Source organism: Corvus hawaiiensis, chromosome 3 (genome assembly GCF_020740725.1).
Source record: "Corvus hawaiiensis isolate bCorHaw1 chromosome 3, bCorHaw1.pri.cur, whole genome shotgun sequence".
Lineage (NCBI taxonomy): Eukaryota > Metazoa > Chordata > Aves > Passeriformes > Corvidae > Corvus > Corvus hawaiiensis.
In genome coordinates, this window is record NC_063215.1 from 93,552,546 (window position 1) to 93,574,134 (window position 21,589).

Sequence of the window (21,589 nt, forward strand, 5' to 3'; positions counted from 1 at the left end):
TTCCCTTTCTACAACATATTTATTTGAGCTCAAATAGGAATGAGTAAGCTGTAGTAGAAATTTCCTCACAATAGAATGTGCTTTACCAACCATATTGATCAATCAAGTGTGTCTCCCTGTTTCCAGGCAGTAGGAGACCATAAAATTTCCGCACTGTGAAACCATTTAGGGATAAATCAGGAAAATGTACACTGCTAAGGGATGGTGTCAGCTACATAATTATTTCAAGTTTACATATTATTCCCCTGCAATATTGCTGCTGTTATTTTTTATTCCCTTAAAAGTTCTTCAGGTCAGGACAGAACCCATATCAGAACCCTTTTCCAGCTGTTCACATGTTATTTGTATATGTGATATTCTTTATTTCTGCTGATAGAAAACTTAATTACCTGGTATTTCTGGTTTTTATGTAACAGGATCATTGACAATACTAATGGGTGAAACATGTCCTACTTTTAAAACTTCCAGAATAAATATGCTTGAAGATAATTTGATTTTGACATGTGGAAAATAAAAGCAGACTGGCAATAGCAGAGCTGTTTAATCCTAGCAACCTCTCATCTTATCATGGTGCATAAGACTTTAAAGGTTCATTTCACCCAGGACGGACCACCTTATAAAAATGCTGAGGAAAGAAGACTGCTTCATTATTTCTTCTGCATTTGGGTTATGAATGTTTTGAGTAACCAAACATAATTGTTTTTTTCCTCCCAGTTTGTAGCAACTGAACAAGGGACTTTGTTAATTCAAAAGTATTATTAAAAATAAATAAATATGTATCTATGTCTAAGAATAATTTTTGAGGAAGACCCTTATTCTCCCAAGACAGAAATTTTAAACACTGGAGAAAGAATATACAGATGAAAAAAAGAAAAACCACACAAAATTATCACAGAGCAGACACAGGATCTTTCCAGTTCCACTACCGAAGCACTTTGTGAAGGTGCCTTGCCTATTGCATTATGTCCTAAAATTGTTAAGAACTATTGCTCTGCAATCATAGCTTACAAAAAATAATCAAACTACTTGACAATAATCATACACAGAAGCGCTTTGAGTATGAACTCCAGATCTTGAATCCAGAACACGTAATTCAGGAGGTAATATGCTGCTAATCCTGTTATCCAACAGACAGGATTCTCTTTCTGCAACTGTAATTCTTTAAAATCATACTGGGGGAAAGTAGTGATTCTAGGAATTAAGCTCTGGCTATCTCCATTGTGGTTTAAATGTTAACTTAATTACAGTGTTGTTTGCTGTTTTAAGAGCTGATTCATCCTGCCAGTTAGAAAAGCCAGGGTTACTGCAGTTTCATGTCTACATGTTACCTGCATATTAAAACAAGAAACACTGATTCAACAGCAGAAATGGGGCACTTTATCATGAAGTGCCCTTTCCTCTACGTGGGATCCCACATCTTGCTCTTTCTGATCCCTGCTGTCACCAGTATTACCAGAAACACGTGCTGCACTGGTGAGTTCAGGGATGCAACACTGCCAATCTTCCATAAGCATTCATTTCCTTGGCACAGCAAAAGCAAAGGATCTATGGCACACTCGAAGCAGTGCTTTAAGGCATGAATGTGACTCTAGATTTGTGCTTTTCTTGTGAATCAATTGTAGGCAAAGAAGCCTTACAAAACCAAAGATACATTTTTGAAATAAAGGAATAAATGCAGAAGGAATTCATAATAGTCCCTTATTCAATTTCTAATGTACTTTCACCCTGGGAAATAAATCACATTTCTCAAGATATAGTAAACCTGAGCATTTCAGTTGAATGGAAATTGTATTTTGACTTTGGCAAAACGAAAGTAATGGCGGGCTGTATTTTAAAAAAACCACAACTTGCTTAGGAATAGTTCTTTGTCAGAGGAAATCCAAGGAAACCTGGGTTTGCAGAAATGCTTTTGCTCCTCCCAAGCACTCCTGTGACCAAATTACACTGCTTACCTTTTCTCACTGAAAAATACCCTGCACTTTAAGCAGTCTTCAGACAGAGAATGGAAGACTGTCCTTTTACTTGTCACCCAAGGAGCTCAAATACTTGGAAGATAACTGTAATGTGAATTCAATGTACATGCTTATCAGTGTGAGACAACAAATCATCTTCTAAATTTAAGAATTCTAGGGAGAAAAGATATTTCTCTTCTATTTTTTTAACAAAAATATTTTCCTCCTACTTGGCTATTTTTCATGTTACGTCATGGTATCATTTGCATCACTGGGTTTGGAGGAATGAGGACAAAGAGGGAAGTGGGGAAATCATCAACTCACTGTTTTATAATACAAAAATTTAAATAGGGGAAAAGAAATTACTCAAGATATGCAAACATGAGATGCACTAGCTTGGTTCTACAAGTGATTGACAATGTCAGCAGAAGCATCCTGGGGTAATTAAGGCTTGCATCATTTTCTGGGCACATTCTTTGGGCTCTGGAAGTTGTCACTAGTTCATCATCTTCAGTATCATCATTTGTACCTCTGCAAAAACGAGTGAATTTACTGACCACAGAAATGTAGGCTTTAGAGCATTTTAGTTTTCTAATCAATATTTAAAATGATTGCTTCTAAATGCACAGTGAAAATAGAGAGAAATTGTCTACTCTTGTGCAAGTTTCAAAAATTAAAGGTAAAAAGGTTGTTAGGTCAATCTCTTGAGGGTCAGAGATGGTTTTAATGACTTTGTATAGAACGGCAGGACTAAGCTCTTAAGTATTTCCTATAATGATATAAGCATAAAAGCAACATATTTGGGGAAGTAACTAAGAGCCATAAGCATCCTTTCATAGTCCTTTGCTTCCCCAGTAAATGACAGTAACACAGCATCATTTTTTCCTGAGAGATCTATTTTCCATGCTCACATTTCCATCAATACCAGTGCACACATTTGACTGAGAAATCTATAGCTGAATATTTTAAAGCATTTTCTGCCTATACTAAAGACCAAAGCTAGAACACACATGTCCTAAGCAAACTTCAGAGGGAAAACTGACTGTGGAGCAATATATAGCTTTTGTCTCCCACTTTTGGGAAGAGTGAGTATACACAATCCAGCATTAATCATACCTTGTGTTTCAGCATGGAAAAATGGCAAAAGTGGATTCACATAGGCGCTTGTTTGTCACAACTCATTCCTTCTCGTTCAGTCAGAAATCCCTGGTATGTTAAACGAGGTTTATAACAATTTTGGTTTATAGTTTATTAATGTGTAAAAGAAAATCTAAGGTTGTCTTTTTTAAAGTAACAGAGTGTCAGATGTTTTTTCATGCACTATCCATGCCGCTCCTCTGCCACCGCAGCAGAACATCTCCATATCTACTGAAAGATAGCATCGTGATAACAACCACCAGACACCTTTGAGAACAGACAACTCACTCACTGCTGAAAAATTTCAACTTAGAGTGAAAACTCCTTCCTTTTTTTATGTGTACTTTCACATAGAGTTATGTGAACTTAATTATAATGAAGCGTGTATTATAATTGTTTTCTCTGTTTCAAGAAAATTTGGGAAAGGAAAAGCTTCAGTCTCCCTGCTTGTCAGTTAGGCTGCTTATATTTTCATCTGTTTGTCAAGAGGAAGTCACAAATTCCCCATGGAAAAATAGGATCGAAAACTAAGCCTTTCTTGCTCATCTCCTGAAGAGCCAATAGTATCAGTCATAAGCACAGAGAGAAGGATTGACCAGAACAGCATCTAAGAAAGAAGGTACATTTTTTTGAAGTCTTTCTCCATTTCCCAGTTTCTCATGTCACCTTCTCATCCTACTGGGCCAGAGATGTGTGGGTTCCTAGGAAAACAGACCCCAAAATTGTTGCCTCATTCCTAGATACTTCATGTATCTGCTGCATACTTCAGTACATTCAGGAACAGAAATTTGACTGTTGAAAGAATTCTCTTTAAGGCAGCAGGACATCTCAGACTGAAATACAGCACAAAAGGTAAGGGCAGGGCAGAGAGGAGGAGGATCAGGGCTGTTGAATCGTGTCTTCAACTAGGAAAAACTGGATCTTTTATTTTTGCCCACAACTCATGAAAATGGTATCAACAGGCACAGTCCGATTTCTGCACCTCATTAGTGACGATGATGCCTTGGACATCCTGCTGATATTCTGGTTCTCATGCTTGAAAGGTATGGAAATGCTTGCCAGATGGCAGAGATTATTCTTGTGTAAAATACCTCTACCTGATGTTTCCAAATACTATAAGCAAAATTACCATTACTCACCCTGCCAAAACAATAGACTGATGTGAAACTTGACTACTTGGATGCACTGGTCCTCACAGTTAAGCAGCTTGTGGGAGAAAGTAATTGCTTGGAATAATTTCAGACACTGTAATTTAAAGATCAGATTCAAAATATCTAAAGCACTTTACAGTCACACCTAAATCTTCCCATCATCAACTCCAGTCACAAAATTGGATACATGTAACCTTCTGCAACATCGTGATTTTCTGAAGATGGAATTTTCCCACTTGAAAGAGGCTATCTTCACGGCAGAGAACCACTTAAATATCTTGTGCTGACTTTAATTTCAGCAGCAATTGAAATGCTGCATCTCAGAGTAGTTAAAAGCTCCACCGTGTACATTACACAAAAACTGCTCAAAGTACTGTGACTTTTTTTTCCAGAACAGCAAAATGCCAGTTCACTGGCATTTTTCACTACATCTGACAGAATACAGGATTTGCTGTGGTTTGAAAATAAAATGAAAAACACTTTTCTAAGATCATCCAGCAAAAGTCTTCCTCCTAAAATAAGGGACACAAAAACCTACTAGATCCTCTCTCTAGCTACAATATACAGTGCAATATTTCTTAAGCGGTGCAATTTCACTCGTGTCCATGCCTTACACCCATGACTGACACTCAATAACGATATCAGGGCACAACATCCCCATTTATGAAGAGATAAATGAGCTCTCTCATCATTCTTGACAATGATTGAGCAAAATCAGTCAAAAATGCCTGACTTCCTCACCCCTATCAATTGCACCAGACCCTTTCTGGAGGTGCATCCATGGAAAACTAAAAGGGAATCTTGTCCTGCATTGGCTAAAAACAAAACTCAAGCCAATGTAAGACTTGTATAAGAAAAGCAAATCATATTCTTGTTTATTTTCTTAAAAGCATTTAACTAAATGTTAATGATGTTTCTCATAATCTTCCCCCACTTCCCCACAGAGGCTTTAAAAAGTGCCATTTCTATAATGTACTGCTATATTCAAAGCAAATAATTATTAATTTGCTCAAAAAAAAAAAAATTCTGTCAAAATAAGGCACTCATCTAGGCAGTAAGATTGACTTAAATTATGCTAACCTAAATATATATTTGCACAAGCCTAGGCAACATTTACTTGAATGCTGTAAAATACTGTATATCTTATGTAAACATATTTATGTGGCTTTCTCACAACGAATTTCTAATACTTTGGGGAAAAAAGTAGACTTGAAAATGCAGACAGTTCTATGTCAATAACATTAAGATTATGAAAACAGCAAGATATGAAAGTTATATTAAGTCCCCCATGCTCCTTTTTGTTTGCTCATTTCATCAAAGCATGCACCAAAAGGCAGACTCTGTCATCATCTCCATAGCAGGCTTTCTGCATACTGTTAATTGATACAAGGCAATTAACCCTGGAGCAATCGATAGTATTTTGGAACCAAAAAAGCTTTTTATTATATTTATAGTAACATAAAAACTGTGGGGGCTGGCAAAACCTTTCTCTGCACAAATAGTACACTATGGTCAGGGAAATGACACAGAAACCACCACGTCCCAAGTTGATCTGGTACTGAAGAGAAGCTGGATAAAATACAAGAAAAAACCCTGTATTTTATATTTACCAATAACCTGAGGAGGAGGTAAATGGTGAATATTGAAGGTAATCACCGTTAAGTCAGAAGAATCAGAATCTGTGCTGTTGAGTATCATTACTACTGGTTTGTTAATTTTTCATTGCATTTTATTTACACTTTTCCACATTTTAATTAGAGCAGCAAGAATAATAACCAAAATAGCCATTTTTAATACAAAGATAGTAATTTTTGCACTAAAAAAAATACAGATTTCACTTATTTAGGATATATGCTTTCCAGTAGGTTGTTTTCACAGAAAACAGATAAGCAGAAATATCTCCTAAAGCAAAGACTTGCAGTTCTCAATTCTAATTTTTCAAATTAGATGTTATTTTGTGCAAATTGCTTAACACAGTTAGCTGGCTGTTTGATACAAAATAATCATGTACTAATGACTGGTTTTACACACTCTATGCTTTGAAGAGAACATCTATACTAAGTAGAAGAAAAATTTTACAGATTTCCAAGCATGCCTCCTTATAGGGACATAAGGTGGGGCTTAATCATAATAATTACCTTGAACTTATTGCTACAACCTTCTCTGCAGGAGAAATGTGCAGGTTGTAGCAAGATGGGGGTCGGTCTCTTCTCACAGATAAAAAGTGATAGGACAAGAGGAAACAGCTTCAAGTGATGCCAGGGAAGGTTTAGGTTGGATATGAGGGAAAGCTACTTCACTGAAAAGGGTTGTCAAGCACTGGAACAAGGGAACCATTGCCCAGGAAGTGGTTGAGTCACCATCCCTGGAGGGATTTAAAAGTTGTGGCGTGTAGGGTTTAGTGATGGGCTTAGCAGTGCTGAGTTAAGGGTTGGATGTGATCTTTTTCCAATGGAAAGGATTCTATGATCATCTTTTGATCATAGAAAAAGTAATTCACTGCTCAAAACTTACATGGAGAGTCCAGTTTAATGGCCAGCATTGGTGCACGGGGAGGCCTTCGTTCACATTCTCATGCTCCAACTACTAAACCATCCATGCAGAATTCCACCCTCAAAGGCTGCAGTGGAAATTCAGCATTTATGGCTCTGCCTACTAATGCAGGTATCATATTTTCTTCCAACTGAGAGTCCCTTGGTTGTCACCTTTGTCCCCCAAAGAGCCTATGTTGCCACGAGTGTTGTTTGTCTGTGGAGCAATAGCTTCACGCTGAGCAGAGGTGCAAGCAATCCTCTCTTCTGTGTATTCTAAATAACCACTTCTTGTCAAAGTATGTCATGATTTCTATCTAGGTGTTATTAAATGAACAGTGGGTGTTTTCCCTGCAATATACAAGTAGTGTTTGCATGACAGAAAAACACAATTATGGGGAAGATGATGGAAAATGAATCAAGGATTTCTCCCTTTATTTGGAATACTATCTCTATTAGCTTGTCTGAAAGGCAATTCCTCTCCTTTCTACCTTGACCTATTCTGTGAAGCATGAAAGCAGATAGACACCTCTTTTGTGCACATCATCTCCTGAACAGTCTGTTTGAGAGCTCAACGTCTGACAGATTTCCACCCTCAATAACCTTATTCAATTACAGAACAAATAAGCTAATGGCTTACAGAAGTTATATCTCACAAAGAGATATCAGGAATGCATGCATGCATTTTCTTTTAGTGCAAACATTATATCCTGCTGGATTCTCCTATTATTTGTACATGAGGTAAAACTGCTTACAGTTACAGTTGAAAAATCTTTCTGTTTGGTAATGATAAAAAAAATAAAATCAATAATGCACAGTCATTTTCAGGATGAAAAATAAAGATCATTTGAGAAAAGTTAGTCTTAGCCACAAATGTCCATCCTTTTTTTTGGTTTTTTTTTCTGCACAGCTTCATTCCTGCTCTCAGCTTGCACCGAGGTGTAATGAGGTGGCTGGATACACCAGGCCTAAACATCACCTCTGGCACTGCAAAGTCTACAGAAGAAGCCTCTCCTGCACCTCTATGATACACCTTTTACTTCCTTCTCTGCAGGGACAGTGGTTTCTAAGGCACAATGCAAAAAGCCAAAATAAAACATGCTGCATCTCTACCTTCACCAAATTTGTTTTATTCTTTTCTTGTCCTTTTTTTTTAAATCAAGATCAGTAAGGAAAATGGTAAATGGAGTTTTTGTAAGAGATGGTATTAACATATCCTTATCCAATGAATAGGCACCACCATTCATTGCAGTGCTGCTATAAACATACCATCCATATCTTACCCTCTCATTTAATGTCATCTCAGGTTCACAGAAAGTTTTGCAATTCAGAGAGTCAAAGAATATTTCATTTATATTCCTTCACGTACCATCAAGCCCGTTATGATGGCTGTAGTTTCTTTTTCCCAAAATACTTAATGAAGAGTGATTGGAGGGTGCAAGCAGTCGTTTTGCACTTGGACTTTGAAGGCTTGGTGTTGACCTGATTACATTGGGTTTCACAGCAGGATGTATCTCTGTTTGAGACAAAAGAGAGAGAAATGACATCTACTTGATTTTAAAAGAAATAAAACAATCTATTCCACATATGAAATTTACTCTTGATTTCAGTGAAAAGAAAGTTCCTTCTGCACTTGTGTGTTTACAGGACCTTGAAAAACACTTCAAACACAAGTCCCCATACCCACAGGCCCTCCTAAGTAAGAGAAATCTATTTCACTTTAGATTACCCAAGTTCAATTCCATAGTGAAGATATGTAAGGATTTGAGGTTGAAGAGCTAATAAATACGAAACAATCTGAAACAGGTGTGTTTATATCTTCCTACCCTTTTGGGGTTTGTACTGAAGCTACACGCCCACAGGTTTCAGCAAGCAAGTAAAAGCATTTTACTATAGTGAAACCACCTCAATACCTCAAGCTATTCCGTATTTTCTGTCACAATAACAAGCTTTAAGGGATCTTCCCACACACAAGTCACAAGGTGCAGGAGGTCAGGGGGCCAGACACTGTCAGGCTCTGCAGCTAAAACTACCCCAAAACTGCAGTGGGAACACTCCCATACAGACTCATTACAGGGGAGCTTCAAACATCCCAGAGTATCCATTTCACGGAGCAAGATTATTTTGGAGAAGGAGGAATAAAGAGGATAGGAGGCAGCAAAGCACATCTGGCCAGCACATTTCAGGATGGCAGCTGCTGTGCTTGCCAGGAGCTGATACAGCTGCATGGAAATTTCTCAGTTATCTGCCAGATAAAAGTGGCAAAAGGAAGCCTCAGTTGAATCTGCTGATCCCTCACCAGGAACTGGCTGAACCAATTAATTAATTCCCATCACACATTTGGGTTCAAAATGCCACCACTGTGTACAACCTTGGATGGACCCAAATTTGTGTGGGAAGTCAGCAGCCCAAGGGCAGGTCCCAGCCCTCTGACACAGCCACAGGGCACCAGCTGCCTGCACTGCACAGGTTATGAGGTGCTTGCAGCCCAATTACAGCAGCCCCCCGATGACCCCAGGCAGCAGAAGAGGCTGAGAAGGTGAGGGCAGAGGGGCTGGGAGATCAGCAGAGTCAGCTGCCCAAGGCAAGTGAAATCAGAACACAAAAACTAAGTACTTTCCCATTTGCAGTCCAGGTTTACACCTCCCGAAAAGTGCTTCTTTCTGCTTTTCTGTTTATAAAATGGGGCATGGAAGCTGGGAAGATGCAAAAGCTACAGTGAGGCCAGGTATCCAAGGAGGAGCCTCTCCAGCCTCTGCCATCCATGGCTATCATGCAGGAGAAAGAGAAACCATTGCATGAGGTCAAAGCCCACTGCAATAGCATGTTTTTCCTCCTTCAGGAATGCCCAAAGTCTGACATCCAAGTGCTTGCCTACCCTGCCTGGAGCTCTTGGTCTCATGGCCTTGGCCAGGCTGTACTGGAACAGAGTGCCAGGAGGAGACAATGCCAGCAATTTTCACACTGGGAAAGACTTTGCTTAATTGTTCACCACTGGTTTGGTTGGGGCTTGCAACCACACTCTCCAAGCATGGACATCCTCCCACAAGAAGCTTTGAGAAGGCCAGGTAAGAAAGAGCAGAGCAGAGAAATGCACAGGCAAGGTTTAGAACAGCACAGAGGAAAGGTAAAGGTAACCAGCCACTTCAGGGCAGACCTGTCGACTTGATGTCACTTAATTTCCCACCACTTAATTAGATGAGAGCTTTTTACTGCCATTCACTGCAGTATTCATCTGCTTTGCATACAGAAAAGATTTCATGGCATGTCCCATTTTTCTTGCTGTAGGGAACAAGCATCTTGTATTTTGCTTTTTTACTAAAATGGGAACTGAGGCATGCTTAATGTTACGAACAACACTGATTGCTAAGGTAAAACTTTAAACTGAAATAGAAACACTTGTGCAGTTTGCTGAAGGTAATTGGAAATTGCATTCTAAAGTGTTCATTTAGCAATCTTTTCCAGTTTTCTGAAGGAAATGGTAGATTTCCAGGGCTAACAACACTAAAATATTATTTTATTTGCCAAAGAGCTCCAGCAGCAACCACAATAATCCCAGCAGTTGCATTAACATATGAGGACTCCATCTCCTTTCATCTACAACTTATAGGAGAGCCAATTTTATATTTCCAGGGCAAGCAAACAGTTGAGGAAGGAAGCATTTCCTTCCTTCAACTTGTCTTCAGTTCTGAAGTCACTAATCCTCCATCAGTTTACCACAAAGTCTGTCTTTTCTCTTTCTGCAGTAGAGGAAGGTAGCAAGACCAAGCTCTACAGTTAAGTTCTAGAAAGGAACTCAATTAAACAGCCAGGACAACTTTCCAATGGACTGAGTCCTCTCTGTAGGGGCCTTTACATCTTATTTCACTCCTCCTATACATATAGAATTGCTTCAAATATTTTCATGCTTTAGATCAGCACTTACTAACCAGCTGCCTCATCATACCTGAGCAGAGAAATGAGGTATTTCAGGGGTTTTGCCTATTATCCCTTCATATTATTGTATTATGGAATAATGGTAATTAAAATCTTTTAATTCCTGCTGCTCTTATCCTTGATCTATTGCCTAGCACTTCACTGAAAATATTCTAGCCACCTGCACCGTGTGCTAACTCAAAAAACTGATTATAGCATTCAAATTATCCCATTACACGTGTAACAAATAACCAGTGAGCCACATTCTGAAATAAAAATAAAATAGGAGTAAGAAACAATGTTTCAGTAACATATAAGGAAACCATTTTATAGGACCAGATTGCAGCCTCAAAAAAGTCAATAACAACAACAAGGCTAAAAACTTCCCCATTTCTGCTCTGTCAGTAGGGTGAAAAAAAAAACCAAACCCAAAGTAAACAAAGAGAAGCTGAAGTCTTCTACTGAGTCACCTCAATAAACATCCTGGATTCTGGAGAGACTTAGGCAGCTGCACCTTTCTCTCACCTCATCTCCTCAACAGGTATCCCAGCTGGAGGTGTTAGCCCATTTTCCTTATAACTAGGAGGTAATACAGGACATTTAATTAGCCAGGGGTTCACTTTAGGGGCTTTGTTGTAGGGAGCAGAGTGATGACTGAGGAGATTACAGGGGATTAGCCCCAGCTCTTGAGAGGACAGGGACTAATTTTAATGCCTACCTCACCTGTGGAACCTGCAGCCCAGATGCAGAGCAGGGATAAAGGGAAGGGACAACCCAGGATGTGCAGGGGACTGAAATCCTCTCTGCCTTACCAGAAAGGTTGAAAACAGTAGTGCCCTGAGACACACTGTTAATCATATGCCAATAAATAGCTGTGAGAACAGCACAACATGAATCTTAAAAAGAAAACAAATGCCTCCTATACAAGCTATGACATGATATTTAATACTAATTTTTATGAGGAAAAAAATGCAAGATTTACTTATTTACCAAAACATGCAAATAAGCAAAAAAGATCACAAACAAACGAAACTAAAAAAATCCCACCAAGCCACATGGCAAACAAAAAGCCATGTTCTAGCCATCCCTTTAAAGCTAGTTCAGATGCATGTATTCAACTGCAAAACTTCATATCCCCATAACACACATTATTTTCCTCAGTTGTAGTGAGATACCTTTACTTCCCATACAGTCAAATACTAAGCAGACTCCATAGATAGCTGGCATATTTTAGCACTGTTAATCTTCTACCAGACCTTCATGTAAATACACAAAATGCTGTTTGACACTGTTCATCCATTTACTCCCATTAAACCTACAGACTTAGACTCCCAGAGGGATCAAGACAACTCCTCAAAGACTACATAACATGGTACTAAAAACATGTGGTGCCTTCTAAGTTTGCCCATGTTACCATTTCCTCTTTAGATGCACAGACAGGTCAGCTGGATGAACCATCCCCCGTCCAGCTTCCCCCCTTACAACCACAAGTCAACCGAAGTAGTCCTTTCAACACACTGTCATTAATTCCTTCTTACCCACATTCTTGTAGTATTTTGACAAAATTGATGTTCTGGAAGAACAGTTGTAACTACATTAATAGCTGATTTCTATTTCAGTAAGGCAAGAGACTTACTGTTTACTTTGATCTAGTACAAAAAAACCTCCTGGTGATTGAAATTATGAGCAAAACATCTAGACTGAGCTCTACACTCAGCTTCACTTCTGTAGAACAGGATTAATACACAGCAGAATTATTCACTGCTTCTCTGATCAATGGATTGATTTCTATATTCATTTGAGGATTAACAGCCTCTGGGTTACCACAATTCTTATATGACTGTACAAATATTTAATAGTCAGTGATGGTTCCTTGCAAGGAATCACTATTACTAGAATTTTTCCTCTCCCCATTAACTTATGGGTTCAATGTCCTCTTGGCTGTGAACTCAGTCTACATTTCACTGCACCTTTTTAACTTAGGTCATCACATTACAAGGTCTGTGTCTTAGTGTGGCTGAGGTCCCCTTCTTTTAAGTAAAAAGTAGTACTGCAAATGGATTCAAAGGGCGCAGTAGAGCAGCCCTGAGCATACTATCTCTCCTTTGAGCAGTTACTCTTTTTATTTAGACAGGCAGACAATTTTTCAGATTCTAAATTGCATGAAGTTTCACTCTGACACATTAAACTGGTATCAGGACTTCTGCCTGTATCCTGCAAGTTGCAGTTTTGCAACTGGTAGTGGACCACCATTATTATTAATTTATTAACTTCAGAGTTTTGTCGTGTTACTAAAAGCATAAATCTCTCTGTGCATACCAGATTATGAAGCTTCAGTACACACTGAATGTTCATTTGGGTTTTGTTGTTACTCTCTGGAGGCAGATACGCACCTAAATACCCAATGATACATGACAGTGGTTTTCTGGTGCTTTTTATCTTCAGAGGGTTCCCAGCAAGTTCACAATGTCGATCTGCATCTGAGAATTTCAAAGAATAAAACTCAGTTTAAATATTTTACCGTTACAAACAGATTTAGGACACAGCAACCAGTTTCTGACTTGCATTTTTAACACAATTTTCTTTTTTTCTTTTAGCCCACCTTTTAGATTCTCCTTTTTTTCATCGATACTTCTAATCATGGATATTTAAAGGCAGGACATGTCCCCATTCATGCAAGTGATGTTACGATTTTTTTTTTTAAGTTAATGTAAGATTTAAAACCAGTTTGATGGTATTTTTTGCTTACAAAGTCTTTCTGGAGATAGTCAGCCAGGCAAATGAAACACAGATGAAAACATGAGCACTAAAAGAAATGCAGTTTGTGCTATTAAAAATAATTTACATTGAATTCTTTCTTGTTTTCTACAAGCTTCTCTATCTCTAAATGGTAAGGATTTAAAGCTGGACTACTGATTTTTGTCATACAACTCTTCACGGTAAACTTTTGAACAAAATGGTCAGTTGTAACCAAGTATTACAGAGTTCAAAGGTCTCAAAGATTGTAACTTTCTGCTAAGTACATGAAAACTAGCAGTGCAGCAACTGCCTTAAATTTCCTGCTGCTACTGTGAACACACAAGCAGAGATTCCATCCACATGTCCCAAACACAAAGTGTTAACATAAAGAGGTTCATGGTTAGACATTGAAGTCAATCAACTTAAGGTAAAAATTCACAAGACACTAGGTTTCAGTAAATAATTTCAAGACTACTGTAAATATAATTTTTATTTTTAAATTATTCAGAATGACTGGGTTATCTGTCTTCCATGAGCCCCTAAAAATCCTCATATAGAGGTTCCAGTATCCCTAGAACATGGGTATTTTGTTGTGGACAAAATTGCATTCATACAGTGATTGTACAGATCAAGAGCTCTCTCACATGGAATTAGTCCCCACAAATACCTACCTATAAGTATTCCTTCCTTTGCACATGTAGATCTGCATTTTCTAACAAGGTTTACAGGAGGGACACATTATAAAGAGATTATAATTGCAACTCCACCCTGTGTTTCACCAAACTCTTCCTGTTTGCTTCATTCCAGCATGAGACAGAGTAAATAGTAACACGAAGAGGATAAGACACCGTATAGAACAATTTACAATCGCTTTACCTATTCTAATCTAGATCTGTGCAAAAATCACAAGTGACTGGAATATGTAGTTCAGATGTTCAAATGTTTTCAGTGCAGCAGACAAAGCACAACTTACTTTAATAAATTAAGGAATCTACCTGAAATTCTAGAAATACCAATGGGTTTCAAAGGTACCAGAGCCTTAATGCTGAGTACATGAAGTACTTAATTATTTTTTCTTAATCACAAAATATACTGTGTTCAGGGGGAAAAAAAAAAATGCACAAACCTGCTGCCTGGAATATTTTTAATATTCCTGAAATATTTTAAGTGGTGGAGCAGAATGATGTGTCTCCACTGACTCCCTCAGTAAGATAAGCAGAGGCTATACAGTATTTTACAGTTACTCTGAGAACAGCAAAGCATCACCTAAGAAGTAATTAGCAAGAAAATTTTCCATCTATGTGTCTTCACTGTAAAAAATATATTGAATCATGGAGTATTAATATGCTGCCTGGGGATACATACTGCAAGGAAAGCACAATTTCCATGCTTGAGATAAAGCATGTTCACCAAAGGTGAGTATTCCAAAGCACACCTATCTGCTGAAACAGTAAAGTATGTTTAACAGCAGCAAACTTTGATCCACAATAAGGTGCTACCATAAAAAGTATAATAAAGTTTATGATCTTTATGCAGAACACAGAGAAAAACACAGAAGTTGGATTGTGCATCATTCTCTAGTGTAAAACCAGAGAATAAAATTTGGGTGGGAAGTTATCAAAATTCCCAAAATTTAAAGCAAGTCCTAAAATCAAATATGAGCTTTTATATGAACAATAAAAATCTTAGTAAGATCAGTGAAATAGCAGAAGCTATGAGAAAAAAACTACATTTATAACAGGAGGGAATCTTATATTTTTTAGTATATTTTCAAACATAGCAAAAGCAGAAAGTGTGCTGGTGTCTGTAGCAATAGATTACGAAGGCGTGAGGCAAACACACAAGAAAGATCAAGGCACAGCAGAAAAGCAAAATGGATTCTTTGCAAGTGTTCATTGCAGAAGCACTTCAAGAAGCTCACTTCCAAAATACTTTTATGTGGACAGTATGAGAACTGAGTCACATTAAAGTGTCCATAGGAAATATTTCAAAACAAACTGGTTAAGGAGTAAAACCAAGTTACCAGGACCAGGTGGAATTCATCCAAACTGCTGAGCAGACATGCTGCTGGTATTTAATGAGTGCTTAAATGGTCTTGGTTCAAGGGAACGAAAACAGGGCAAATGTGATAACATTCATCAGTAAGTAGGTTTGCAGAGTGGCAAAAGGTTGCATTATTAATAGAGGCACGCAGTTAAATTTGGAAACATCAGGGGAGCCAACAAAGACCTTGGAAGGGAAAACAAGTTGGATGTGTTCTCGTTACTCAGCGGTGTGTCCTTGCAGCAAGGATGATGATGGCGTTCTGAGCCGCACGCGCACCCGGCACGGCGGGGGAGGGAGCTCGCCTCTCCCCTCAGTCCATGGGAGTACAACAGCCAGACCCCCTGCTCAGCTCTGGGATCCCCACCACGGAACAGATACAGGCACGCTGGGGCATGGCTGAGGGAGACTCACCAAGCTGGTTGGGTGTTTGAGTTCAGGACACACAGGCACTGGGGAAACTGGGTCTGGGCAGCCTTGAGAGAGAAGGACAAGGGGACACCTGGTTGCCACCTGCAGCCTCCCAGTAGCAGAGCACAGAGACAACTGAGCCAGACACTTCTCAGAGGAACGCAGGGACAGGACAACACACTCTTCCTGTCTGTGGCAACAGTCAGGCCAGGAGACAGGAAATTGTTAGATTTAAGGATAAGATTATTTACTCTGAGGTTGATCAAACACTGGAGCAGGTACCCAGAGAAGTCGTGCAGCCTCTACCCTTGGTGATCAAAAAGCTCATCTGGACAAAAGGCCCGTGAGCACATGAACCTTATGCATGAGGTGGGATTAGAGACTTCCAGGGTCCCCCTTCCTACTTACATGTCCTATAAACCAGTAACTGCCAGTTTCATAGGTCTGCCAGACCCCCTGAGGGGACAATGACATGTCCACATGCAGCTGATCTGGCATCCAACCTGGCATTTCAGTGAACTTTTACCAAAGTGTGTCACCAAAGATCTCTGCTGTCCAGCTGTTATAGGGTAAAAGAGGCTTTTTCAGGAATTAGCACCTTATTAAAATTAATTGCCTGTGTAATCCCCAAATGATCTGTTCTGTTCAACATATAAAAGGGCAGGAAAAGAGGTGATTAGAGAGTTAAAATTTCCTGATAACAACTTTCTGAGCATAATCAAAGCTAAAACTGATAGCAAAGGATAGCAGCAGTATCGAGCAATGCATATAAATGAATTCCGAAGGGGTCAAATAACTATAATATATGGCTATAATGATGGCTTCTACACCAAGCAGAAGAGTATTCATGGAGTCAGTGTCAACAGCTTTCTAAAAATATCTAGACAATACTAAAAAGAAATCAAAATCAGAATGTTAGAAATTACGATGACAGGAAAATAGAAAACATGTGACTTTCTAAAATTATGGGAAATCTGTATCCTGAAGTGCACATAATTTGGGGCACCATAACCCTACAGAGAATACAGCACAACTAGAAAAATTCTAGGAAATTACATTACAAACCAGAGTGTGAAACACATTTTTTATGAGGCTGTAAATATGCCAAGCATGATGACTGATGTCGGTATTACAGAGGTGAATGAAATCAGTAATGCCAAGAAGAAGATGATAACAAATGAGGCTGTGCTTTTAGATATGAAAGTATTTTCTAATTATTTCCTTTTATAAAAAACTAATTTGTAGGTCTCTTAAGCTTATAGAGACTCTCATTAGCAAGTTATTTCTCTTTGACATTCCATCATATCTCTGTCAAAATGCAGATTATCTAATGCATGTACGTGCTCTATGTATTCCCTGAATCATATCCTTCTTAGAAACTTTGGAAAAAAAATAGTATGCTGTCAATTATTTTGCTGGCTATTAAAATCTGGCACAAATTGTATTCAAATATAACAACAGAGAAAATATTTTCATCCTAGATACAAATAAAAGCTCTTCCATAGCTATCAAATCAAGGATGCAAAACATAGTTTGTGAACTAACACCCATTAATGTTACTCAATTCAGATGAATGGGTAGTTCTATGTCAGTAAAATACAAACTATGCTTACAAAGAGAAATCAGTAACATTTTGCATGTTCTGCTATTTTCACTTGTCTTTGTTTCATCAAACTAGATCACTAGTATGTATTGTGTACCACATTTGTTAATAAATCTGAGGATTTAAATGTATGATAAGTTTTCATCATGATCAGTACCCATTTCCAGATAACTATATATATATTATACAGATAATATATTACCATGCACTGAAAACATTTTGACAATCATGTCTACACAGACAGCGTGTAGTTCTCCAGATTTAAATTACTATAATTAATACATATAGGTATATTGATAAAGCTATATCCAAGCAATGGAAAAAAAAAAAAAAATCCCTCAAAAGTCTCCCTGTGCTGAAGCAATAATGTTTACAGACACATGGCTCACTGCCAGGCATTTATCAACCTGCCTGTGAGCTGCAAACAGATCTGATCTCATCAGTGACTGCTGAGAAGAATGCTCATTTTGCTTTTCTCTCATTAAGAGACCTTCCCCAGACAGGATGGTTTTGCTTAACTTTCTAAAAAACCATGCAATATATTCAAACTAAAAAGGAGGTAGTGCATGAGATTTAGACCATGAGAATTTCATCTTACCAAAGCAGTTCACCAATTCTAATTATTCCTGAAAAGCCATCAGATAAGTTTATTGTCACCAACCATAGTGAGTCTATTAAGTTCAGGCAGAACAAAGTTTGAGCTTTCCATGATGGGCTGTGCTCCTAGCAGGAGGTGCTTTGCCTTCTCAACCTCCCCGTGGCCATCCCAAGATTGAACTGGGATGTAAATGCATCATCTCTACTACCTCCTGCTAGCATCTGAGCAGGGGTCATGATACAGGCTTCATTAATGAGCAAAATCTAATCCTCTGCACTATCTGAAGGAATAAAGAACACAGAACAGGAGCTCGTTTTCGGCCAGTGGATATAATGGGCTGAGGGAGAGGATGTGGGTGGAAGTACAGTAATAGAAAATGCTCTGTCGAAACCTTGTTTCACCCAAAAGATGCTTGGGCCTTAGGTAACCATTCTCAGAGGTATCCATGCTCCTCCAAGACAACTGAAGTACCTGCAGATGCATTCAGGTACACAGGTGGAATGAAAAACCAATTTATTTTATGAGTGAGCCCTGACAGGCTTGTTCAGACAGTCTCTCTCAGATTTGGGAATCAGTTTCATTTACAACCTGGCACTTCAACAAATTGCACAAGACTAAGCGGGCATAAAACCTGGTATGCAGCTGGGATAAGTGCCCTCCTACCAAACCTCCTGTCTCCAGGTTTTATGGTTTCTGAGTGTTGTTATGGTGCCTAATGCAATAGAGTTGGGAAATGCAGTTACATTTTCAAGAACTGGTTTGGCACACACAGAGTCAGGTGAGTCTGACAAAGCATCCAAGCAGCCCTTAGATTCAAGTTTCAGCACACCAACATGGAAAACAAATTCCAAATCAGTTCTTGGGCATTGTAACCATCTTATGCCACATCACATCATGGGTGACCTGATACTGTGGCCAGGTTGTTAGCTAAGCATAACTGTAACATTTCTAACACCAACAAAGATATTCATTCAGTACTGTAATTACACTGGATCCAGCATAGGAAATCATTACTGCTAATTAAGTATCTTCTTTGAAAATCTGAAAATTATTTGCTTCAAGATAACCTTAGAAGAGGATTCAGGGTATTCTCAGGAAAAGAGAGACTATGTAGTTATAACATTAAAATTTACAGAGTGCACTGAGAACAGGTCACCAGATGTTAGTACAGGAATAAAACTAAAAAACATTTTTCTTCTTTACTTACTTTTTTTGGCTTTACTAGAGCAAGAATATGACAATGACAATGCAGGTAAGAGCACTGTAATGATTCCACAGAAAGAGAGATTGCCAGAAACAGAACATGGATTGTGGATATGTGTTTGTGTACAGAGAAACATGAGTTAAATTAGTTGAGGTATAATTTGGTTTCCACCATTAGAACATTATTTTAATGTTGTGTTCAAAAAACATTAACAATTGTGACCTTTTTTCTTCAACCTATGTTAGGTCTAATCAGGAAGCATCAGAATTCAAAGAGGCAAAATCGCAAGGTCCGAAATTTGCTTTAAGCAAAAAGAATAATGAAAGAAAGAGACTACAGGGAAGACAAAAAAAAAAAGTCTTTCTACTCTTGCCGTTAATCTGATGCAGAACTTTTCCACTCAAAGAAGCAAAGACAAAAGTCACAGCACTCCCAGTCTGAAGCAAAAATGACTATTTCCTGCTGAAAAGCTCACCTTTTCAGTCCTCTCTCTTAACACTGAACACATGTTCTAGTATGATGATTAACAGCTTGATGAAACTTTTTTCTTCTGTTTTTTCTTTTCCTTAAACAAAAGTTTCATATTTTGAAATTTTTTTACTTCAGTGACTGACAAGAAACAGGGATATGGATAAAAAGACATAAGGTTCAAGTGAACTTCTAAATTTTCCTCCATGATTCAGCAGAAACATAAATTTAAAGGTACAATACCTTTCTCTCAGAAAGTAATTTTTATTTTGGATTGAGGATTAAAAATATATTCCTAATCCAGTTTTAGACACATTTCTTCCATGAAGAACAACTCATTTTATTCACACAGTGGACACATGGTTTCCTGAAATTTGAAAGTTGTTCCTGACTTGCATAGATTTAAAAGAAGAAAGAAAATGGCCAAAAGAGCAACTAAAAAAATAGACAAGGGCAATGAACAGAAATATTCAGGAAGTTTTGGAGGACTGCAGAAGTAGGTGAAGAGTTTGCATATGCGTAATGGCTGGTCTTAAAGTACATAAAGGGAAAATAATTACCCAAAATCAGATTTTAAGCCTCCATGGAGTAAATTTCTCATAAACAACACAGACATCATCTGCATCCCAGATAAGTATGCTGGGAAAACATTTCGTTTTAGTCTAGTGAACATGGTTATAAACCCCACATCTAATAATCTTAAAAGTTCTCTTCAATTCTAATACAATTGACAGTACAATGAGCCAGCATGGCTCATCCTGGAATACCAAGCATCTGCTCCAAGAACTGTATCTGTGGAAGAATGGGAAAAATAACCAGACAGTGTGAACAGTAAAACAATGTGCTTGGTGCAGATAAAAACGCTGTTGAAATATTCAGTGACTTTGCAGCAGAACTTACACACATAGGCAGGTGAAGAGACTTACTGTTGCTATCTACAAAAACCCATAGCTTTGTGTCATACTACTGGAAATTCATCAGATCTTTATATTTTGGCTATAAAAAGAAGAAGCATAATACAGAATTTTATTTAGAACTAAAATTTAAAACTGGAACAGACAAAACCAAAATGATGCATCTATGATGTAATAATAAACATGGCTATCACCACCATCGGATTGTCACAGTGACAAAGGACTGCATTGCACACCACATTTAAATTATTATGAAGCCCCAGCTCCTGATTCTTTGAACAACCCCACTGAAAAAAAAGTACAACATGTACAGATCTATAGGTTCTGCTCAGCAAAAGAATAAAAATAACAACATAAAAGCACACTTCTTTTGTGCTGCCTGGGAGGAGGCATATATGTCATGGCATTGATTTTCCCTTCCTGCCCCCCATTTTTGTTACCGTCAATTTTTGAAAGTAAATGAGGTAATATTTATCCCCTTTTTAATAAATTTGAAATGTTTCCACAGCCTAAGATCTGTTCAAGGCAACCAGACTTTATCCAGTGTGTCGGTGATATGCTGGACAAATGAAAAAAAAAATGAAAAGCAAAAGCGTATAGACAAGAAATGTTTATTGAAAAAGAAAATAAAATTAAAAGACAAAAATGGGTGGGAAGCACAGCACACAGAACTAAGAATTAAAAAAACATCTTACATTCTGCCTTAATGGCAGCACAGTTAATAGGGACAAAGGGACGTCGTGCTGCCTGCCGCAGCCGGAGGGTATTTTTGCAGACCTGACGGGCCAGTTTTGTCCAACACGTGGTGTGGAGAAAGAAAGCCTGCCGTGTTTTCACCGCCGACTTTGGGCTGCCAGTGTTCCGGACCGGGGTGCCCTGCGTGGCCTGCCGGGACAGGTGAGTCCGCACGTGCGGTTCCTGCG

At 38.4% G+C, this 21,589-nt stretch overlaps 1 protein-coding gene across 4 annotated transcripts in view; it reads right to left on the reverse strand.

The window, feature by feature from the left end:
• MTA3 (metastasis associated 1 family member 3) overlaps positions 1-21,589 on the reverse strand; it is a 137,826-nt gene that overhangs the window by 32,177 nt on the left and 84,060 nt on the right. For all 4 annotated transcript variants that reach the window (XM_048297265.1, XM_048297263.1, XM_048297266.1 and 1 more), the window contains exons 14-16: positions 21,362-21,584; positions 13,080-13,166; positions 8,141-8,287 (exon numbers count right to left, since the gene is read on the reverse strand). In XM_048297265.1, coding sequence (XP_048153222.1) covers positions 8,141-8,287; positions 13,080-13,166; positions 21,362-21,584 — 457 coding nt within the window. The remainder of the gene's footprint in view (positions 1-8,140; positions 8,288-13,079; positions 13,167-21,361; positions 21,585-21,589) is intronic.